The sequence below is a fragment of the Caretta caretta genome, chromosome 7 (genome assembly GCF_965140235.1).
Source record: "Caretta caretta isolate rCarCar2 chromosome 7, rCarCar1.hap1, whole genome shotgun sequence".
Taxonomy (NCBI): domain Eukaryota; kingdom Metazoa; phylum Chordata; order Testudines; family Cheloniidae; genus Caretta; species Caretta caretta.
Window position 1 is genome coordinate 24,137,459 of NC_134212.1, and position 20,282 is coordinate 24,157,740.

The 20,282-nt window shown below is 56.6% G+C and overlaps 1 protein-coding gene across 5 annotated transcripts in view; it reads right to left on the reverse strand.

Annotated features, from left to right (window-relative positions):
* Positions 1–20,282, reverse strand: part of COL7A1 (collagen type VII alpha 1 chain) — a 132,839-nt gene that overhangs the window by 15,179 nt on the left and 97,378 nt on the right. For all 5 annotated transcript variants that reach the window (XM_075130311.1, XM_048857965.2, XM_048857964.2 and 2 more), the window contains exons 86-117: positions 19,681–19,713; positions 19,329–19,391; positions 19,150–19,185; positions 18,735–18,815; positions 18,087–18,155; positions 17,546–17,581; positions 17,025–17,066; positions 16,893–16,937; positions 16,711–16,755; positions 16,267–16,302; positions 15,419–15,478; positions 14,169–14,294; positions 13,302–13,373; positions 12,290–12,325; positions 11,191–11,250; positions 10,603–10,647; positions 10,473–10,508; positions 9,890–9,925; positions 9,264–9,320; positions 8,364–8,435; positions 7,603–7,674; positions 7,381–7,416; positions 7,214–7,294; positions 6,728–6,781; positions 5,827–5,880; positions 5,679–5,741; positions 4,851–4,913; positions 3,687–3,803; positions 2,428–2,505; positions 2,154–2,207; positions 1,770–1,818; positions 1,357–1,389 (exon numbers count right to left, since the gene is read on the reverse strand). In XM_075130311.1, the coding sequence (XP_074986412.1) occupies positions 1,357–1,389; positions 1,770–1,818; positions 2,154–2,207; positions 2,428–2,505; positions 3,687–3,803; positions 4,851–4,913; positions 5,679–5,741; positions 5,827–5,880; positions 6,728–6,781; positions 7,214–7,294; positions 7,381–7,416; positions 7,603–7,674; positions 8,364–8,435; positions 9,264–9,320; positions 9,890–9,925; positions 10,473–10,508; positions 10,603–10,647; positions 11,191–11,250; positions 12,290–12,325; positions 13,302–13,373; positions 14,169–14,294; positions 15,419–15,478; positions 16,267–16,302; positions 16,711–16,755; positions 16,893–16,937; positions 17,025–17,066; positions 17,546–17,581; positions 18,087–18,155; positions 18,735–18,815; positions 19,150–19,185; positions 19,329–19,391; positions 19,681–19,713 (1,840 nt within the window). The remainder of the gene's footprint in view (positions 1–1,356; positions 1,390–1,769; positions 1,819–2,153; positions 2,208–2,427; positions 2,506–3,686; positions 3,804–4,850; positions 4,914–5,678; positions 5,742–5,826; positions 5,881–6,727; positions 6,782–7,213; positions 7,295–7,380; positions 7,417–7,602; positions 7,675–8,363; positions 8,436–9,263; positions 9,321–9,889; positions 9,926–10,472; positions 10,509–10,602; positions 10,648–11,190; positions 11,251–12,289; positions 12,326–13,301; positions 13,374–14,168; positions 14,295–15,418; positions 15,479–16,266; positions 16,303–16,710; positions 16,756–16,892; positions 16,938–17,024; positions 17,067–17,545; positions 17,582–18,086; positions 18,156–18,734; positions 18,816–19,149; positions 19,186–19,328; positions 19,392–19,680; positions 19,714–20,282) is intronic.

The window sequence follows — 20,282 nt, forward strand, 5'->3', positions numbered from 1 at the left end:
AAGGGGGCTCAGGGTTGGGGCAGGAGGTTTGGGTGTGGAGCGCTTACCTGGACAGCTCCCATTTGGTGCGAGGAATGCAGGTGGGAATGTGGGGGGTGGGGAAGGTGCAGGAGCTCCCATTTGGTGCTCAGGGTGGGAATGTGGGGGTGCAAGAGTCAGGATGTGTGGGGGTGCATGGGGTGTGGGGGGCCTGGGTATGTGGGGGGGTACAAGAATCAGGGCATGGGGTGTGGGGGGCTTGGGTATGTGTGGGGGTGCCAGAGTTAGGGCTGGGGTTGTGGGGGGTGGATGAAGGAGTCAAGCAGAGGGCTGGGAGGGAGGGGCAGGAAGCCAGCACACTGCGGAAAGAGACAGGGGAGCTGGCAGGACCAAGCTTCTGCCCCCTGCCCCTGTGGGATGGGGTGGGGAGCAGAGAAGAGCGGGCCAGGCCGAATTGGATTTTTAATGGCACGCGTGCCATAGGTTGCTGACCCCTGCTCTAGTGTATTTGCTATAGTGATTCCTCAGTCCTGGCTTGCACAATAATTGTTCTTTTACAAGCTTGTTACCATGTATTTGGTGCCTTGGTATCACAAGTATTGGCTTCTCCAGGCACGACTACCCATAAGTTACTCTGCCCACTGGCAGTCTGTTCAAAGTGAGTCGGGGAGAGCCGCATTAGACCCTGGGTCCAGAGAAGGGATGGCTGCTGTGACTCTCTGTTTGCTAATCTTGGCGTAGCATGTCAGATGCTGTCTCAGGTTGGTTGGGGACGCCCAGTGCAGCACTCTCCTTTTGCCATCAGATGCTTGGCCACGCATTCCTGTCCGGCCTCTGAAGCTCGGCTTTGAAACTGCCCTATTGGCAGTTCTAGGCTTGGAGTCTACTGAGTCCTCCTTGCCTATAGAGATTCGCTCCCTGGTGCTACCCCCTCAGAATCCCCACCACACTCACTGACACCCCGAGTGCTGCCAGACGTGAGACCTTGCTGAGGAATGTTTCAAACTGCAGCATGTCACTCATCACCTCTTCTGCCCTTGCTACCCCAGCTTCCATTATCTCCTGCTCCTGGCCTAGTCAGTCACCCTCAAGGACAGCTCCCCTACCAACCCAGCCACTCTCGCCAAGTCTCCTAGGGCTCAATGCCAAACCAGCATCTCCACAGGGCTGCCTCTTCTGTTGGCAATCTGCCAACGTGGCTGGTGCTACAGAGCTGAGCTAGCTGCATGTGACCTTCCAGGACGGGCCATGGCCCGTTCGTGAAACCTGCTACATATCTGGGAGAATGGACCTGCTCGTCAATGACAGGGCTGCTGCTCAGCACTGCAAACTGTGCATCCTTTAATCCCAAAGGGGTTACAAGAAATCAGTGCTCACGTGGTTCAGAAGAGGAGAATTGCCCACCGCAAGCTGTGTGGAGAGAAAGAGAGAAAAGAGAAGGTTAATCCATGGGGAAAGCCTTCTCTAGCATCCTGGCACTTGGCACAGACCTGCCCCGCCACTAGGTATCAGGAAAGGGACATACTAGATTGATAGGCCCCTAACACTTGTATGGGGCTGGCACATTGTACTCTGAACACCTCCAGATGTGGGAGTCATGGTACATGCAACTTAACCAAAAGAAGGAGAGAGGAAGGAACAAAGGGACAGAGGGCAAAGGAGGAGACAGTGAAGGAGACAATTTTGTTTACCAGTTTCTGCCCAAGGAGCCCTGGTAGTGATAAGAGATCAGAGCCGGGGTGCTGCTGAGAAGTCAGTCAGCCCCAAGTGGAAGGTGAAGCCTCACTTACCGCAGTGCTGACTCATTTCCTGCCTGACAAATGCACGGATCTCTTGTTCCTGCAGAGAAAACCAAGGGAATGAAGAGAGGGAAGAGATGCCTTCCGGCCCCCCCCAGCCCATCATGAGCCTGCCTCAGCTGCTTTGGGGATCACAGGGAAAAGAGCAGTCTCCCCCCACTCCAACAATCCAACATTTGAGCCAGACCTGGAGGGAAACCGTAAAGGGGAAAAAGGCCTCGAGCCTGCCATGCAGAAAGGCAGAACTCAAGGGCCAGTCCCAGCCCCTGGGAGAGGGAAGTATCCCACTTCTCTGACTGACTGCGCAGTAGCACGGATGTGTTGTCATTGTGGGTCAGGGCTTTGCTCCAAGACCTCAGGGAGCTCTCTTCTCACCGTCATGCCAGGGTCCCCCTTCTCTCCTCTCAAGCCTTCGAGTCCTGGATTCCCCTGAAAACAAGCCAAATGGGAAATCAAGAGGCGTGCTACATGGTCAGCAACTCCCTGAGCCAGGAGACACCCACCCTCTGCAGAACCCTGTCAACCCCCTAGGAAGCTCTCCTCTTCGCCTGACGGGGGCGGGGTTCAAGGTACAGTGAATACATCCAGGCAGAGCCAAGCATTCAGCCAGGCAATGCACATCCAATGGGTCAGAAACATGCTTACACACCTGATCTCCTCTCTCTCCTGGAATCCCAGGGACACCTCGGGTCCCTACAGTCGACTCCCCTGGGGGGCCTCTTTCACCCTGCAGCAGGAAAATACACACTGAGACACTGGCTGGCAAGGGGAGTTCTAGGATTGGGCCATCCAGAGAAGGGCAGTAACTACCATCCCCCACACGCCCCAGAGCTCCCTCTTGCAGGGAATGGGGCTGTTCCCTAGACGCGGCTCTAAATGAGCTGGTACACATGACAGTCTCACTTATTTCGAGAGAGATTTCTCAGCCGCTTCCAAAACATTAGACTCTTCTGCTTTCATCTCCCTATCCCCAGTGAGAAGCCCTCAAAGGTGGGTCCCCGTGCCCTTGTAGGTGAGAACTGTCCCCTAGGGGAGCAATCCAGCCTGATCAAAGATGCAGCTCTGGGGAGAGACATCACGCATGGTGACCTCGGGCTGGGTTCAGGGCAGCCCTGAAGCTGATCTTGTGGGTGAATGGGAGGTCATGAAATAGCAGTGCTCCAGAATACAGCCAGAATGAACACACTGCACCCCCACGGGGCACTTCCATCTCAGGGTCGGAGGCATCTGCTAGCATTCATTAATGAACCCCACCGGCCCTGGGAGGCAAGGAAATCATCCCAGAGATACAGAGAGAGGTTACGAGACTGACCTGAGTCAACGCGTGAGCCAGTGACAGAGCTGGGAATAGACCTCAGGAGTCTGACTCCCAGCTCCCTGCTCTAACCAGTGAGTAACACTGCCTGTCACTCTAACAGCCTCTGCACATCACTCGCGCGGCACCGTTCATCAATTCAGAAGGTGGATGGAGCTGATCCTGCTTGAACAGAGTCTAACTACCACCTCCTTGCTGCCTGCTAACTGCAGACAGGTCCGGGACCTGCTCACTGCCCTGGGATGGGGATATGACCAGGCAGAACTGAAACAGACGGGAGGGGAAGGGGAACTGCTTCCTCCATCCTGTGCCTGCCAAGGGACCCCTGCAAGCTCACTCTCGCCCTTCATGTGGTCTCTTGTTCCTGAATACTGCATGGAAAAGGGGTGGTTGCTCCCTCTCAGACACTGGTGCCTTTGCTGCCAGGGCTGGGAGTGCACTGGGGTTTGTTGTCCAGTTTTGGTTTCCTTGTGGAGTTCCGGGGACAGGAGCTCGCCACCTGCTGGCCATTCAAGGGCAACACTGTCCTGGTCTGGAGGGGTGGGTAGAAGCTGTAGGGAAATGGCCATGCACAGTGGGGAAGAGGTTCTTACCTTCTGCCCTTGAATCCCCTCAGGGCCCTTAGGGCCAATGCTACCTGGTGGGCCAGGTGGGCCAGGTGCTCCATCATTGCCCCTAGGGCCTGGGGAGCCAATAATGCCTCGAGCACCCTGAGAAAAGAGGCAGGGGTTAGGAAGGGCATGACCCACACTGGGCAGTACAAACTGGGAGTGTGACAGACTGGCACCTTGGCCCATGCCGAGTCAATCTCCCGCAGCACTGACCTGCTCTATACCCTTTGAGATAGGCGTCGTCTATTGACAGAGAAGTGTGGCCAACACTCACAACGTCATCACAAGACCCAGCATATCTGAGGGTTTTCTTAGAACCCCAGCTCCTGACATTCTGTGATTACGTGAGAATTTCAACTTGCTTTTTAAAAAGAGTGAGGGCCTCGCCCTCCTGGTTGCAGAGAGAAGCTGAAGAAGGTGTCCTGAGTGCGTCCTTAAGGCCCCCCAAACCAGAAGGTAAAGAACCCAACATTTAGTCATTTAAAAAAAAGCCAGTTTTTCAGCCAATCTTGGAATTTTTTTTACGGCTTGACGCCTGATTTTTGAACCCTTGGGGATGGCCATACAGCATAGATGCTCTATTCCCACCCCCATCACCCCCGCCCCCCAAGCTGCAGGACAGCCGTGGATCTGTGGGGAGGCACCAGACGGTGCCAGTTGTCAGTGGGAGAATTGCAGCTATTCTCCATCAGGCCTGTGACTGCTCTCACCAGCTGGGAGTTCTAACAGTGAATTGACCTTGCTCCACTCCCACTTTTGCTACAGCCTGAAGCACCGGTTCTGCCGTGCCAGAATCCTCTGGAAGGGAGGATGTTGAGGAGTTTCAAGTCAGTGCTGAGACCCGTGTCTTGGTTAGAAAATCACGGTTCCCCAGTTGGCCAGGCATATCCTTACACCCTACTGGACACGTCAGTGTCCAGCTCTAGTTAACAGGCAACGAGCTACTGATGGTCAGCGTCTGAAAACTGTCCAGCAATTAGCAAGTCGGGGCACCAGAGCTTTGCCATCATGCTGGGGTTTGCCGCAGCAGCAGAGGGCTCCTGTGGGGAAGTTTCCAAACTCCTAAGCATTTAGGTATAAGCCCTGATCCCACCAACACAAGCTTCAAGGGCACTGGAGTTTGGCCCTTAGTAAAGCACAACTCACCCGGTCTCCTTTCTCTCCCTGGTCTCCTTTGGCTCCCTGCTGACCATCAAATCCCCTGTCACCCTGGGAAGGCAAAGAACAAGGTGTTTTTTCTAGCGAAATTTGGGGTAGGGACACTGGCGGATTACAGTTTTGTGGGGCCAGAGCAGGCCACCATTTCTGGGACACTGCCCTGGGGAGCAGGGTCGGGGCCCGGGGGCTTACCCCACTCTGCCAGCCTGATGCTCCAGCTGGGGAGTGGGGTCAGGGCTCAGGGGCTTACCCCGCTCCACCTGCCTGGCACCCCAGCTAGGGAGTGCTGTCAGGGCACGGAGGCTTGCCCCACTCCGCAGGAGCGCTGGATGGGCGAAGCGGGTTGGGGCACAGGGTTGCTCATTTTCCAGGGCCCCCCAGTTGGCTGGGGTCCCTGGGATCAGGCCCCGTGGGCCCAGTGGCTAACCCACAACTTGGTAGAGGTGCCATTGTCAGGTGATCTTGGGCCCCAAATGTCAGGTTTGTACAGAGTCTAACAGCAGTTAGGTTAGAAACATTATGTCCCAGCATCTAATTACTTCCCAATGCTCACTGAGTGCACTGGAAAGGGATGCAGGGTCATCTTAATGCAGAGCCTCTGGCCGCTTTGGAGCCTCTATTAGCAGCACTGGAGAAATCCCACTGTCTGCACATAACATGGGCACGTGCTGTGGCGTGCTATTAACCAACTGTCAGTGAGGCAGCTCTGGCCAAGGAAGGCCATGATCTGAAGAGAGTGATCAGCAAGCCCCACAGCAGCCCCTCATCCACAGGCCTCACTCCAACCCCCAAACATTATTGCTCTTTAATCCCTACCTTGGGTCCCATGAGACCTTCTTTCCCGGGGATTCCTGGGGTTCCAGGCATGCCCAGCTCTCCCTAGGAAAACAAACCAGATGTTCATTCTGGCCAGTCCAGATGTGCTCGCATCACATTGCCCTTGGAGCCAGCTGGGTGCACTTACCAGCTCGCCCTTCCTTCCTGGAAGTCCCATTCGGCCTGGAATCCCTGGATCCCCCTAGAGCAGACAGAAGGAGACACAGGTCAGTGGGAGACAGCAGTGTAATGGAGAACCAGACTGGACAGTGCCCTAGCCCCTCCATACTGGGCTCATGTCTAGAGCACAGACTGCTTTACTGAGGGAGTTATATCTAGCCCGTGGCTTCCCGGCCCTCCTCTACTCCAAAGGAAGCCAGTCCACTGAGCAGTGCTCTGGGCGATGCCACACAGCTCCGCCCGCCCATGGACTCACCCCTCCTGGGGTTCAGTTCCGGTTGGGGGTTGCTGCACCGTACAACCCCAGGGCTCCAAAGGGGTGGGGTTGAGGGTCCCCGCCTTCCTCAATCCCCTCAGTAGCCTCCACAGCATCCCGGGGGCCCTCCAGTGCTGCAGGGCAGGGCTGATACTTGGGGCTTCTCAAAGGCCCGTCCCTCATCGGCTACACAGACCCCCGCTGGTGGCTCAGAGGGCCAGTGCTGGTCTAACAGAGCTCAGTTCCATAGCACCCCAGCCCCTCAGCCAAGTGACACGACCAGGCTGCCCTGGGGCTGAGACTGGGCCCAGAATTAGCTCCACTGGGTTCTACCAGATGGGGATTGAACTGTCACCACTTCCCATAAGCCTCTTGGCCCCCAGGGCAGCCTTTATTCCCTTGGAAGCCCTTAAGCATCAGTCATTTCCCCAGGGATCCATTCAGCTCCGCAGGGAGCACCGGGCTCTTGGGCGGCTCCACTGGCATGTCCCAACGCACTGTCGTCCCACCTTCCATTAGCGTGGTGGCTCTGCCGCCTCTGGAACCAAGCGTCCCCACCTCTGCTGTCTGGCTGGAGAAGGGGAGTCACCTGTGCAGACCCGTGAACACTCACCTTCTCCCCCTTATCTCCATCCTGGCCACAGGCGCCTTTCGGTCCCCGATCCCCCTGCAGTGAAGAGAGACGTCACAACACCGCTCCATGACCCGCTTCGACACTAACCCCTGGGGCAGCGGGCTGGTTTTGCAGACAGGGTCTATGCTGGGTGTCGGGTATCGGGGGGAGAAATTCAGGCTATCAAGGCCATCAATGTCTTGCAGCTGATGCCACTGAACCCATTCTTGGGAGGCTACGCTGCCCCCTTGGAAAGACCCCACTGCATCCGAGCCCATTCCCAGGGGCCAATTGGTGGCCTGGGGGTTCCCTGACATTGACCCTGAATGCACACGGGGGGTTCCTCTCTCCCCAAGGTGCTTGGTCCCAAGACACTGCCATGAGTGGGCTCAGCGTCCCTCTGGTCTGCCCTAGGGCTACGTTTGGCCCAGGCAGGCAGGCTCTCTCAGGGTCACAGGAGGACAGACAGACACAGGAAATGCCCACCTTAGGGCCTCGCATTCCCAGTGGCCCTATGTCCCCTTTCTCCCCTCTTGTTCCTGGGATTCCATCCTTTCCTGGCAGGCCCTGGAGAAAGAGGAAAACACAGAGTGACTCTCGGGCTTTGCTCTTGGACAATGGGCAAGAAACAGCAGCAAAGGACAGTTCCTCACCGACTCTCCGGGGTCTCCCAATTCGCCAACTTCACCCTGGAAAGGCAAACACACCAGGTCAGGGACGGAGGGGCTGAGTGCCTGAGTGACGCCCACATGTACATGCCAGGATGGGGACAGCAGATGTTCTGGCAGGCCTGTGTGTACACGCACTTGCAGGCACACCTACATCTGCGCACAAGTGGCACATGCAGGGCTGTGCACACCTGTGGCTATTCTTACCTTCTGGCCCCCAGGGCCGCGTGCTCCTGGGAAGCCTGTAGAGCCCTTCTCCCCTTGCTCACCTCTTCCTCCCTGCGGGTGAAAGCACACATCAGTGCACAGCCTGAGGAAAACTCCCCCTGCTCACAGCAGGCAGCTGGAGTGACAGAACCAGCTTCTGAAATTATATTAGGTTCTAAAAAAAGGTCCCCAAATGAGAGAAATAAAACGTCCCTGATTTGCTTCCCCCACCACAGTGACTCACTAGCCAACTCCCCTCCTGGTCAGACTGATGCACCTCCACGAAAGCAGGTGTCCAGGGGCCACTCTCTGCTGAGCACCCCACCACTGCCAGTGGGATCGGGGAGCTGGCGCTGGCCAGTACAGGGTGCCCCTGAGCCATCAGCAGAGTATAATGCAGGTTGGGACCAAGCCTGTTCCGTCACATCTTGGCCCGTTCCCCTGTAGTCTCCAGTGACACGCCCCTCTCTCGTTCTCCTCCTTGCCAGTCTCCATTCCATAACCAGAGCCTGCAGCTCCCACTGCCGCCAGCCCAAAGCCCCTTCTCTCTCAATGGCTGCGCTCACAGCAAGCAAAGGGCACAAAGCATCCAGCTCCTAGCTCCTGGGGCCAGCTGTGCTCCACAGTGCCCAGTCATCACAGCACCTGCTCTCAGTCCTGCCAAGCCTTCAGTGCTCTGTGGCTTCTCCCAAGCCTCTGGGACAGCTTTCAGACAGGCATGCTCCCATACCTGCCTGTCCTCCAGCTGCTCGCTCACGTACCTTCTCTCCTGGGAGGCCCGGGTCACCCTTGTCACCTTTCTCCCCTTCCATCCCCTTCAGGCCACGGTCTCCCTGGGCAGGGAAAAGAGCGGAGGGTGCAGGGAGTCAGCCCCCTGACAGCACAGGGAGGATGACCCATAGGTGGGATTCAGAGAACAGCAAGGCACACATTGGGACTGGAGGGGAGATTCCTGGGGTGGAATCTGGTCTGTCTGGCTAAAGCGACATGGAGACTTGGGGGAGGAGGTACACAGGGGAAGTGTCTGCTGAGATCTGGGGTGTGAACCCCAAGGCAGGGGCGGGTCACGTGCAGTGTGGACTGAACCCCAAGGCAAGAGAGGATCGTGGCAGGGGGATGCGAAGGGACGGACCTAGCAGCTACAGGTTCAATAGCAGGAAATACCTCCAGGCTGATGAATCTCAAAGCATCCTGGGAACAGCCCATAGGGAACAGCCCACTCTGGCCCCTGGGCAATGGGCCCTTTCAGTGGTTTTCAAACTTTCTGAGCCAACCCGCACTTGGAGTTATAATTTTTGGTTGCACCCCGCCAACCCAGACAAAAATAGTCCCAATGCATGCCCCTCCCCACGAGGGTTTTCAGGGTGGGGGAAGGCGCATGTGATGGTCTCTGGGGGCAGAGCCAGCGCTCGGCACAGAGGCTGCTGGGAACAGAAATCAGCGCAGCCGCGGTGGATGTTGACACTGACCTGTAGGCTGGGTGGCTCGCTGAGGTGCGTCAGGGGGTGGAGATGGTGTGGGGCTGGCTTGAGCCCCACTGTGCAGGGCTGGCCCAAGCCGCCTGGCGTCGCTGCTCACCCCCCCAAAACGTTCCTCCACACCCCCCTAGGGGGTGCACCCCACAGTTTGAAAACCTCTGCTCTATGGGGTAGGGCTCTTACCGGCTCCCCCTTGTTCCCCCGGACTCCAGCCGGCCCCTCCACAATGACAGTATCACCCTGCACATGGGGAAAAACAAACAAACCACACGGCAGCCAATGAGAGGTCAAAATAAACCACAGACCCACTGACCCATGCTGCAGTTTGCAATCCAATGGGTTTAAACAGGCTCATGTGCCCAAGGGCCATCAGCTGCTGCCCTCAAGCCAGTCAAGAGTCCAGCTCACACCCTACACGCACCACTGCGGTGCATGGCAGACGGCTTCCCACGCCGCCGGAGACCAAGGACCTACACAGCCCAGCAGTGAGAAACCCAGGGTTACGGGAGCAGCCCCAGGGCTAAGGACTGTCCAGTCAGGGCAAAGCCAAAGCTGGCCACTAGCACTGGAAGGGTTCACGTAGGTGGACCTGCTGTGGCGGCGTTTGGGCAGGAGCACCTGGTGTGCAGGCGGCAGATGGAAAAGCTCTGTGCGCTGCAGCTTTGCCAGCACAGAATTACTTTTTCACCTTCCTCTGGGGACTGGCTCAGACAGTCCCAGGTCTGAAGGCAAGTGGGCCTTTCTGGTGTGGCAGTTGGGGCTAGAGGTCAGCCAATGAGCCCCTAGCAGCATGTAAATGGGGAACTCACCTTGTCTCCTTTGGGCCCCATAGCTCCAATGTCTCCCTAGAAGGGAAGAGAGCGTGGGTGAGAAACATGCCTCGCACAGGGACATGTGGGTCTCACGACTGTCAGGCCACTACCAAACCCGAGGGCCTCCCTCAGAGCATCAAGGAGACCAGCCAGAACCCAGACACTCAGAGGGGAGGAGAGTGGTTGGAAGAAGCCCCAAACCTGGGGCCTTGGGGACCCCAAACCTAGGGAAGTTCATGGGGTCCTGAGAGGCATGAGTGGAGGGCTCAGGATCAGAGAGAAACGGGTTCATACCTGACTTTATTAGAACTAGGAACTGGGAGAAATGAGAGCAAGAGGGAGAACAGGCCATGAGCTCCCCTGGAGAGGAGACAGCCCCTGGTCAGGCAGCAGCCCAAGCAGGCTGGGGGGTGAAATCCAGGGGCAGCTCTGGGCAATACCCTGCCTGACCCCATCCCATCAGCGTGGGATTGTACCCCATGGGCAGGTGCTTGTACTTCAATAGCAGCCTGATGGAGGGGGAGGTGGGAGAAGACTCCCCTCCCCCGGCCCCACCGCTCCCCACCAGTAGGTTGCTTACTTTGTCACCTCGCTCCCCTCGGTTTCCGGGAGGCCCCTAAAGGGAAAAGAGAAGGGGAATCACTGGCGAGCGGGAGCCAATCCCAGCCCCTGGTTAAAGAGCAAGGCAAAGGGAGGAGGAAGGTATTTACCGCAGGCCCACGATCTCCCTCCAGCCCTGGGCGCCCGTCTTCACCCTGCCGAGGAGGAAAAGAGCACAGTGAGACAGAGCACAGGGCCGGGAATGGGAGAGCTGGGCCCTGAGGGCACAGCGGGTCAATTCCATAGCCTGCTATCCTGATCCATGGTGAGGGGGGTGAGAGGCAAAGCCCCAGAGCAGTGACCTCGGCCTTGGGGAGGGTCCTGGGCACAGGATGCCTCCAGGGTACCCATTTGTGGGCTTTCCGCAGCCCCAGCCAGGGTGTGCACCAAGGGGGCGCTCTCCTCAGGGAGATGGGCTCAAAAGTGTCTTCTCCATCTCTAACCTCCAAGACTGCTCCACATACCCCTGGCCCATGAAGAGCCGTGTCAGTATCCCAAAGACACAAGGCCTGGTAGAGTCCCCAGTGCTGCAGGGGGGCACAGGCCGTGCTCCCCACTGCTGTACCGCAGGCTGGAAAGTCTTTCTGGCCCCACGGGATCGATGCGCTTGTCCCCTCACACACAGCAGTGCTGGGGAGAGGGGTGGATTAGCGTGGTCTGCACTCACAGCTGGGGGAGGCTATAAGGGAGATACGTACCCGTGGCCCTGGGTCTCCTCGCTCACCTCTAGGGCCCGGCTGTCCAGCCCCCACGTTCCCCTACAGGGCAGAGAGACAGAGTGTTAGTGATGCTGTAGCTAACAAGAGCATTCTCTGAATGAGCCGAGGTAAGCAGCAATCCTGCACACCTTGCCCAAAAGGCCAAGTCAGGCACTACCCGGGCCCTGCTGGATCCAGCCACTGGCTGCCCCTTTCCACGCCCTCTGCCTGCACACTTTGTCCCAGCTCTGGGAATCTTCAGCATTATGGTCCATGGGACACTGCCCTGCACTTGGGTTGCCAACCCTCCAGGATTGGCCGGGCGTCTCCAGGAATTAAAGATGAATCTTTAATTAAAGATTATGCCATGTGATGAAACCTCCAGGAATACATCCAACCAAAATTGGCCACTCTACCCTGCACATACATGAGATTGCATGTCTTGACAACCAGACATGTGGCGAAGCCGGAAAGCCATGGCCTCTCCTCGCTGCTCCCTTGGTGCTCAGAGGTTTCCATGTGCGGGGCAGGATCCTCATGCCACCTGCACCCCTAGGGATGCTGCTGTCTGTTGGCTGCTTGAAGGGGATCCGGCTCTGCTTGCCCATGCCCTCAAACTGGGAAGTCAGGTCATGCAACAGGACAGGAGCTCACTTGCTCCTTGGTACCTGTACTGTAACAGTATTGCCAGCCCCAGGATCAACCGATGGGGCCTGGCACCACAGTCACACCCTACAACAGGCTTCTTCAGAGACAAGCGACTGCACCAGAGGCCAGAGGAAGAGAGAAGAACGGCCTTTGCAAATGGGTCAGAGATACACTTGGCCCCAAGGACTCCCCCTGTAGGTAGCTCTGAGATGTCCCTGTACCTCCGTCTATCAACATCACAAGCCCAGAAGCCGCACTGGGGGAGAAAAGTCTGGATTCCTCCAGAGACCCATCCCCCAAAGGGGGACAGGTGTTATTTGAAGGCAATAGGGAACATCCACCAAGCAAGAAAAAGAACACTCTAGCTGTGGCCCTTGGAGAATACATGCCCTTCTCCCGCACTCCAGGAGCCACAGGAGGCTGGTGCAGTAAGGGTTAAAGCAGAGCCTACCTTGTCACCCTTCAGTCCTGGGATGCCTTGTGCCCCCTGAAACAAGAGAGACAGATCAGTGGACCAGGCCCAGCCTGGGGGCCTCTGAAGCAATCCCCGCGGGCTTGCTATATCACAGGATACAGAGATCAGTGCTGCCCTGGTCTAGGTGCCAACCACAATTACACCAAGGAGAGGGGTCAGACCTTGGCCATGTCACTTGTACGACTCACCTCACTTCCCTTTCATTTGTCTGGGGTTGGGTAGCACTAGTGGAACAGGAGGTTAACACAAGAGAACAAGCAGATGGAGGGAGTTTTAGTTGAAGAAATGCAGATAGTCATCTGTCCAGCCATCCCTCCCCAACCCCAACCCACTCAAGGGAATAGTTCAATGATACTCATGTAAGCCTCTCACCCAGCTCTGAATCTGGATGCAAAGCTGCTCTGGCTCCAGTCCACAGGGAGACCCCTAAGGGCGTCTGCACTGGGATAAGCAAGAGATTTTTCTGTCACCCAAAGGTGAACCCCATGCTTGGAGGTGGGGGCTGGAAGATCTCACACAATCCTTGGGACTGTGTGTGCAAGTGATGAGCAAGAGTCACAGCTAAATGCGTAAGCTGACATCGTGCCCACACTGTGGCAGTGGCCCAGGTGAATTAGACACCCAGCCTGCCTGCTTTTGGGCACTTGACCTTTTAAATTCCTCCCTTTGCAGCTGTGCAAAGTGGCATTGGCTTGGGTTTCAGTGGCCTCTCTCCTGGCCCAGGGCAGCTGCCTGTCACCTCCTACACTGTTCATTTGCTCCCCGGAGAGCTTGGCAGTTTGACTTCTCTTGCCTGCTGCTCTGTCAGGGCAGCAGGCTCTTTCCAGCACCCTGCCCAGTTCTCCCTCCCCGAGGCTGTGCAGGGCACCTTCAGAAACACACAGGCAGAGGCTTAGTTAGGGGGAGCAATAGCTGCACCTCCTGGAAACCATCTTCCTCCTCCTGGCTACACACCCAGCACTCTAGGCCCCAGGTGCCCAACACTCACCGCTGGCCCTGGGGGCCCTGGGGGCCCTGGTGATCCAGAGGTACCATCTCTTCCAGGGAAGCCAATCAAACCCTAGCAAGAAAAATACATCAGTCAAGAGAGGCCTTGGCCATGATGAGGCCCCACTTCACAGCTAGCGAAGGCCCAGGAGTGGCCTTGGCTGTAAAGGGAGCACAGTTAAGGCCTCTCCATGGCAGAGGTCAAGCCCCAGGGCCCTGGGGCATCTCTCTTCACCGAGCCCCCCCATGGCAGAGCTCACACTCAGGGCACCAGGCAACTGCAAGTGCTCTCGTGGGAGGGGAACTGTGCAGCTCAGGGTAAACTCCGAGGTCCTGCCAGGAAAGAGAGCCCAGTTCAGTGCAGGGAGGAGTGAGTGGAGAAAGGACGTTTAATCCTTCAAGGGGGGTGCTGCAGACTCTCTGCACGTCGCAGGAGGGAGCTGATGGAAGCTGCTTTGCTGGAGCATACTTCACACTGGGTCGGAGAAAGCACTGCAGGGAAAAGTCTGTTGGGGGTAGCCAGGATGGTCCTACGTGGGCTTTTCCCTTGCTTCTTTCATCGACCCCTTGCACTCCGGCAGCAGGAGGCCCTGCCTGCCGGCACCAAGGAGTCCAGGACAGGAAGCCTCAGGGCTCTGGAACATCTCATGGACTCACCCAGTGGTCTCCCTTTGTAATTTGGCTCCCCTGCATGAACCTCCAGGGCCAGGCCCAGGGAAGAAGCTGAGGCAGCTGGACAGTCATGCTGCTGCACTGGCCCTTGGTGCTGAGCAGTATGTGCTGTTGGGGCGAGTGGTCCAAGTGGCTGTGCTTTAGCAGGGGTGAGATGGGCCAGAGCTCAGGGCCGGATGGTAACTGCACCTCTTACCCTCTCTCCTGGAGGTCCTGGTGGGCCTGGCTGTCCATTTTCTGCCCTCAGACCTGGCTGGCCGGGGGTCCCTGCGATGCCTGGCAAGCCCGGGGATCCTGGTGGGCCAGGTAAGCCAGTGTCGCCCTGGAGGGGAGAGAGAAGTGCTGCTGAGCCTGCTGCTGGGGAAGGACTCCCCCGATGCCAGACTGATGAGAAAGGAGCAGTGGGATGGGGCCCACACTCCTCAGGGGACTTCAATTTCAGTCTGGAGGGAAATGCAGTACTCTAGCAGGGCAGAGCACTCAGCCCTGGGGGGAAGGAATGAAATGGAGGTGGGCTCAGCCAAACACCCACATGCTGAGGGTGGGAAGAAGCAGGGAAAAGGATCTCAGGCCTATACAGGTAGGCAGCACAAAAGTGAGGGGGTCAGGCCTGTATATGGAGGATGGCTGGCGTTGGAATGGAGACATACTGATCCCAGCACTTGCCCGCTCTGCGGTTACACTGGGGTAGCTGGCTTTCCCTGGGTGTGCATAGCGGAGGGAGAGGCAGGTAATTTTCATTGGTAACTGGGCGCTGAAGATCTCTGCTGGGGGATTGGTTTGGAACCAGGAGTAGAGTGTCCCAGCTCTTCAGGGTCTCCAGGAGGAGCTGTCCAGCACCCGTGGTGCTGATGCCAAATGAGCTCTGTAAGCACCCGTGTCTCTCAGCCCTGAAGCTGTGAGGGGCAAGGTAGGCGGGGGGAGTGGGGGGATCCAGCCCTTCCTGTCCTGCTTCTAGAGTGGCTCCTGCCACCTCCCCATCTAGAGCTGTCCTGTGACTCACTCAAAGGGCCTGGAGAATCTACCAAATAATCAATTTCCCATGAAGGGGGAGATTATGGGTGTCTTGCTCGTGTTCACAGTATTCACAGTATTTCCTGGCTTGGCTGCGAGTCTGTGGGCTGGACAGGTCACACACAGCAGGAGACAGCAACGCTGAGCAGGGAGCAGTGCCAAGGCCAGCATGTGGCGTTTCACTCCATGTTTTAAGTTGATAACAATAATAATATGCACCTTCCAAGCAGGTGTTTAACAACAGAGGGCAAGTGTCATTAACCCCATTATACAAAAAGGGAGACAGGCACAGAGCCAGGGAAGAGGCTTGGCCCAAGTCACTCAGCAAGCCAGAAGCAGAAGCAGGAAGAGAACCCAGGAGTTCTGATTCCCAGACTCCCCGTATGACTAAGGAGAGATTCTCTGTGCTAACAAAGTCTTAGGAGATGTTACCTTCAAACCTTGAGGCCCATCTTGTCCAGGGGGTCCCTGCAGGCCAATGCCAACTGAACCCTGAATGGTGCAGATGGAATAGAAATGGTAAGTCATGCCCCATGGAGGGGCAGAGGGGTGGATACATAGGGACATACAGGAGTTAGGAGTGGATGGGAATGGGACAGAATTATCCTCCAGTTAGCTATGCCCAAGCTGGTGACTAAGCAAGGTTGCAATCTATGGCTGTTCACTGGGAGGCCTCAGTCAGTCCCTAGTGGGAAAGTGGCCACATCACAAGAACCTCACCAGCACACCCTGTCAGTCACAGAACAGGGTGCGTTCAGCTTGTGGTCCCTGGAGAATAAACTCCCCTCTCAGCCTTGGGGGGGTCCCGCCAGGACAGGAATGAGACACACACACTGTGACAGCCATTTCCACAGCCATGAACACTACAGTCACTGTTAAACAATGCAAGAAGAGCTCTGATTAGCCCATTTACATCAGCCTTTCACCTAGCCAAACACCAAGCAGAGCAGGCCAGCTCGTCCCAGTAATTCTGAACACACAGCTGACGGCTGCTCCTGCTCCCAAGAGCTCTCTCCCTGTCTCATGCTGACTCAGAGACCTGCCCTTCTCACTGCTGCCACAATCTTCCCTGCTCCTCAGCCACCAGCACATGACAATCAAACTGCAAGGGAGATACCTCAGGTATATGAACCCGAATGCCATATGGAAGGTAACAAGTGACAGATGGGTGTTTGAGCCACTAAGTACTGCTAAACGCATCCCGTTCTGGGACTGACAGGGCACACCAGTGAGTTCTAGGCTCAGTACACTGGAGCCCAAGTACCGGGGCTGCTACTTACCTTTTCCCCTTTGACTCCAGGGGATCCTCTGGCTCCCTGTTAAAATACAAGCACAGGAAACAATGAAGAAAAACCATGCTCTGCACACGTACACATTTGAGGGCATGCACACACGCTGTATACCATTTTTCAGAACTAGATTACAATACACCAAGGTAGCCTTTCCCTGGAGCCAGATCTCAGACACGCTGGAGCTGCCCCATGCTCAGAGGTTTACTATGGTAAAGGCCAGGGCTTCCCATTCAGGTGGGGCAATGAAACAAATCAAAACCGCTCATATACTCCAGTGCTGGGCCCAGGACAAGAACCTGAACAGTACCAAGGGGGGGTTGAGCAGGTGGGCAGGGGAAGAGCCTCCCCCAGCCTCTAACACTGGGCCTGGACTCAGCATTCCTACAGTGGGGATCCCAGCCATTCCCAACACCCCATCTACGTGGTACTTACATCTTCCCCAGGGTCTCCAGGCTCCCCCTGTCTTCCAGGCTCCCCCTGGCAGGAAGAAAGAGAGTGAGACTCACCAATGGGGATTGAAATGGATCAGGTCACAAAGGCACCATGAGCCATCACAGGGAGGTGGCTAAGAGTGGAAGCCCCTCCCTGCACTGGGGTGTGAGGAAGTTCCTCACCTTCTCTCCCCTGGGGCCCGGTAAGCCTCGCTCGCCCTTGGCACCCTGCAGGTAGAGAGCAGAGTTAGTGTTTGGCTTTGGGCACAGAGTCTGAGATATAACAGTGGGAAGGAACATGAAAGGCCAACTTACCGGTTCACCCAGCAGGTTCCCTTCAATCCCTCCGGGGGCGCCCTATACAGCAACACACAAAGGCTCAGCACGTCAGGCATCCCTCCTGTGCTCCCTGCATCCCAACCCCTTTCCCATCCTGAGCTGACATCTGGCCTCCCTTCTTCCACTGATCCTGGTCACCCCAAACCATCACTCCTGGTGCAGCCTGGGATCCCTGTGCTCCTGCTCAGATGCTGGAGTGGCTGAAGAGACACCAGGGAAGCTGGCACTGGACAAGCCAGAGCAGATGCAGCTCATGGCGCATGGGCAGCATGGCACTGAGAAAGCCCTGCACCAAAGGGCTGGTCACTCACTCCAGGCTGTTCCAGCCCCACCCTCTCCCTTTGTAGCTTTTATTGGGCTCTAACAACATTATTAGTAATGCAATTTCTGGGTCAGAGTTGGAAAAAGAACCCAGAAGTCCTGGCTCCTAGTCCCCACACTCCCCCTCTGAAGCTTTCTGTGCAGATTTCTCCTGAGCTAACCCCCAAGCCTCTTACCTTCTCGCCTTTCATCCCAGGAGGACCGACAATCGCCTAGAGACAGGGAAGGGGAAATATGGACTTTTAACAAAAGAGTGACATCAGGGACTGAGGGAAGTTTCTCACTTCAAGGGCCAGGGTAGGAAGTGAGTGAATCACACAAAGGAGGACAGCAAGACAGCACAATGATAAGCATCTGATAAGCAACAGACTCCCTACCCCCGTGTGGAAGGGCTGTCCAGCCCAGCTGAACCCCGGCTGCTGTCACCATTTCCTCACTGGGTAAGCTATAAAGTGATTAAAGGTCCCGACACCATCCCCGTATGGGACCTGTGTTCAGAATTCCGGCAGCAGGGGAAGTTGGGGTTGGGGGGGGGGGGCCTCTCCATAGCCCTGGAGAGGGGCCAGCTCAGCCCACCCCACCCACCCCACCCAGCAGGGCTGGGCTTTGAATGAGTTACTCCCACCTTCAGAAGGAAAATCCACTGAAAGGAGCTAGTAACCTACCACAGCTGGCTCAGAAAATGAGCCAAGGGAGATAGGAGAATGTCTCACACACCTGTCCTGGGAGCCCGGCGTCCCCTGGCTCTCCTTTAGGTCCGGCAGGGCCTGCGGGTCCTGGCACACCCTGTCATGCAATCAACACAACTGTTAGGCTTGGCCTGAGATGGACATGATGGGTGCTGCTCTGCCCCAACTCCATGCTCCCTTGGCTGCTCTGCCACCACCAGCTCCCTCAGGAGGTTGGGCCACCACAGAGGTAACCTGGCAGATCATACACGGCTGCTGACTTAGCTCTCTTGCATACCACACTCCCAGGGGTTGAATATAATGTACTCTTCCACACACCATGCTGCCATGGAAAATCTAAACCATGCTGAATTCAAAGCCAAGCTTTCAGTGCCGATTAGAGGTGCCACATCCCCTGGAATTTGTGGTTTGATGAGACCTCCTGTGTCATCCAAACTGGGCTAGAGTCACTGGGGCATCCAGCTGCACAGACAGATGTAGAACAACTCCTGATCCACATGGTCTCCAGTGCCAGACACACAATGGGAGGGAAGGCCAGAGAGGCTCAGTGCAGCAGGATTGTGGCATTTCTAACTCCTCTGTCACCCAAGTATCTGGGGAATGCTGCCATTCCCCTTCCTGCTGGAGCTCACTGTAGCAGACACACATGCCCTGCCAGCGCCTGTGTGGGACATACCATTTTCCCAGGCAGCCCTGATTCTCCCTCCTTCCCTGGCACTCCATCTCTCCCCGGCACTCCAGGCTTTCCAGTCTCACCCTAGAAAACAGGAATGGAACAGCTGGAATTATCACAGGGAGAGAGAAGTAGACAGCACTGCTGACAATCCACTCCACAGCTAGCATCTCTATCGGACTCCTCCTGCCACTTCCAGGCCTCGGAGAAGGGCTACCTGGATCCTGCCCACTCAGCTAAGGGAGGCCCAGCTCTGCCAAATGGATGTGTACACAAAGGCAAAAGTTGCCAAGAGAAGAGATTCCAGTGGCAGGACATTGGAAGGGCCATACGCAAAGCCAGGCAGGTTGGGAAAGGCAATTCATACCCCCCATGGCAGCAAGGGAGTTATCGGGCACTGTGAACAAGCAATGCTCACCACTTGTCCTGGCAATCCTTGGGTGCCCTGCGGCCCCTGTTGGAAAACAAACACAATCAGGAATCAAAGGCAATGAAGGAGGAATTGCAAATCTCCCACCCTGGGCAGCAGCACAGAGACCATTCAGACTCTGCTCCCTGATGGCACCCAAATGGGAGAGAACCACACCAACTACCTACCACAAGGCCAGGGGGGCCTGAGGGGCCTGGGAGGCCGACGCTTCCCTGGGGCCCAGGCAAGCCCTGCAATGGAACAAAGAGGCATGTGTTAGAGACCAGGGGAAGCCTCTCCCTAGGATAGTGGGTCCCCCACTGACAGCATCAACCCCCAGGCAGTCACTCTGCAGGCTCCCAGGCCTTGGCCTGACACGGAATCAGGACACACCAGTTGTCCCCTGAGGAAAGGGCCCAGCACTCCCTTTAGGGCAGGTGTGTACACACTGGGTAAGGTCCCAGAAGTGCCTAAGATCAGGCCAGAGCCAGCCTGACTGGGGACGGGGCACAGAGGGCAGGGCATGGCAGAGCTACTCACCCGAATGCTGGAGCCAGGCTCACCCACATCTCCCTGCAATAAGAGAGTCTGTTACAAACCCGCACTGGGCAGGTACAACAATCCCAGATTCAGCTGCTGGTGTCCATGAGGCCTCAAGCCAGCGTGCACGGGCATGTGGTTAAGTGATGCAAAGCAGGGTAGATGCCCACCCACGGACGGGGGCAGGTACCCCCCAGGGTGCTCTCTGCAAAGACACACTCAGTGTCTCCCAGCCCTGGACTGCTGCTCTTTCCCTTCCATGGGCTTTGTCCTCGCCATTACTTTCCTACATTCAGCCCTGGGCTCACTGCGCTGACTCCAGGAACATGTCCCAAGGTGAATTTGGTCCATTACTGTGACTCACGCTCCCCTCACCTACTTGGCTGGAGAAGTGGAGCCTCCCCTGCTGTCACCCCTTCCCCATGTCCCTTGTGCTATGGAGTGCCCAAAGGCTCCAGCCAGTCTCTCCTGCAAGCCTCCCCCTCACTCTTTCCATAATGTGGGACAACACCATGTAGGCCTTCCAAACATGTGGCACCCCTTTAAGGGGACAGCCTGCATCTCACACACACTGTGACCACAGTGGCCAGGGGACAGTGTAA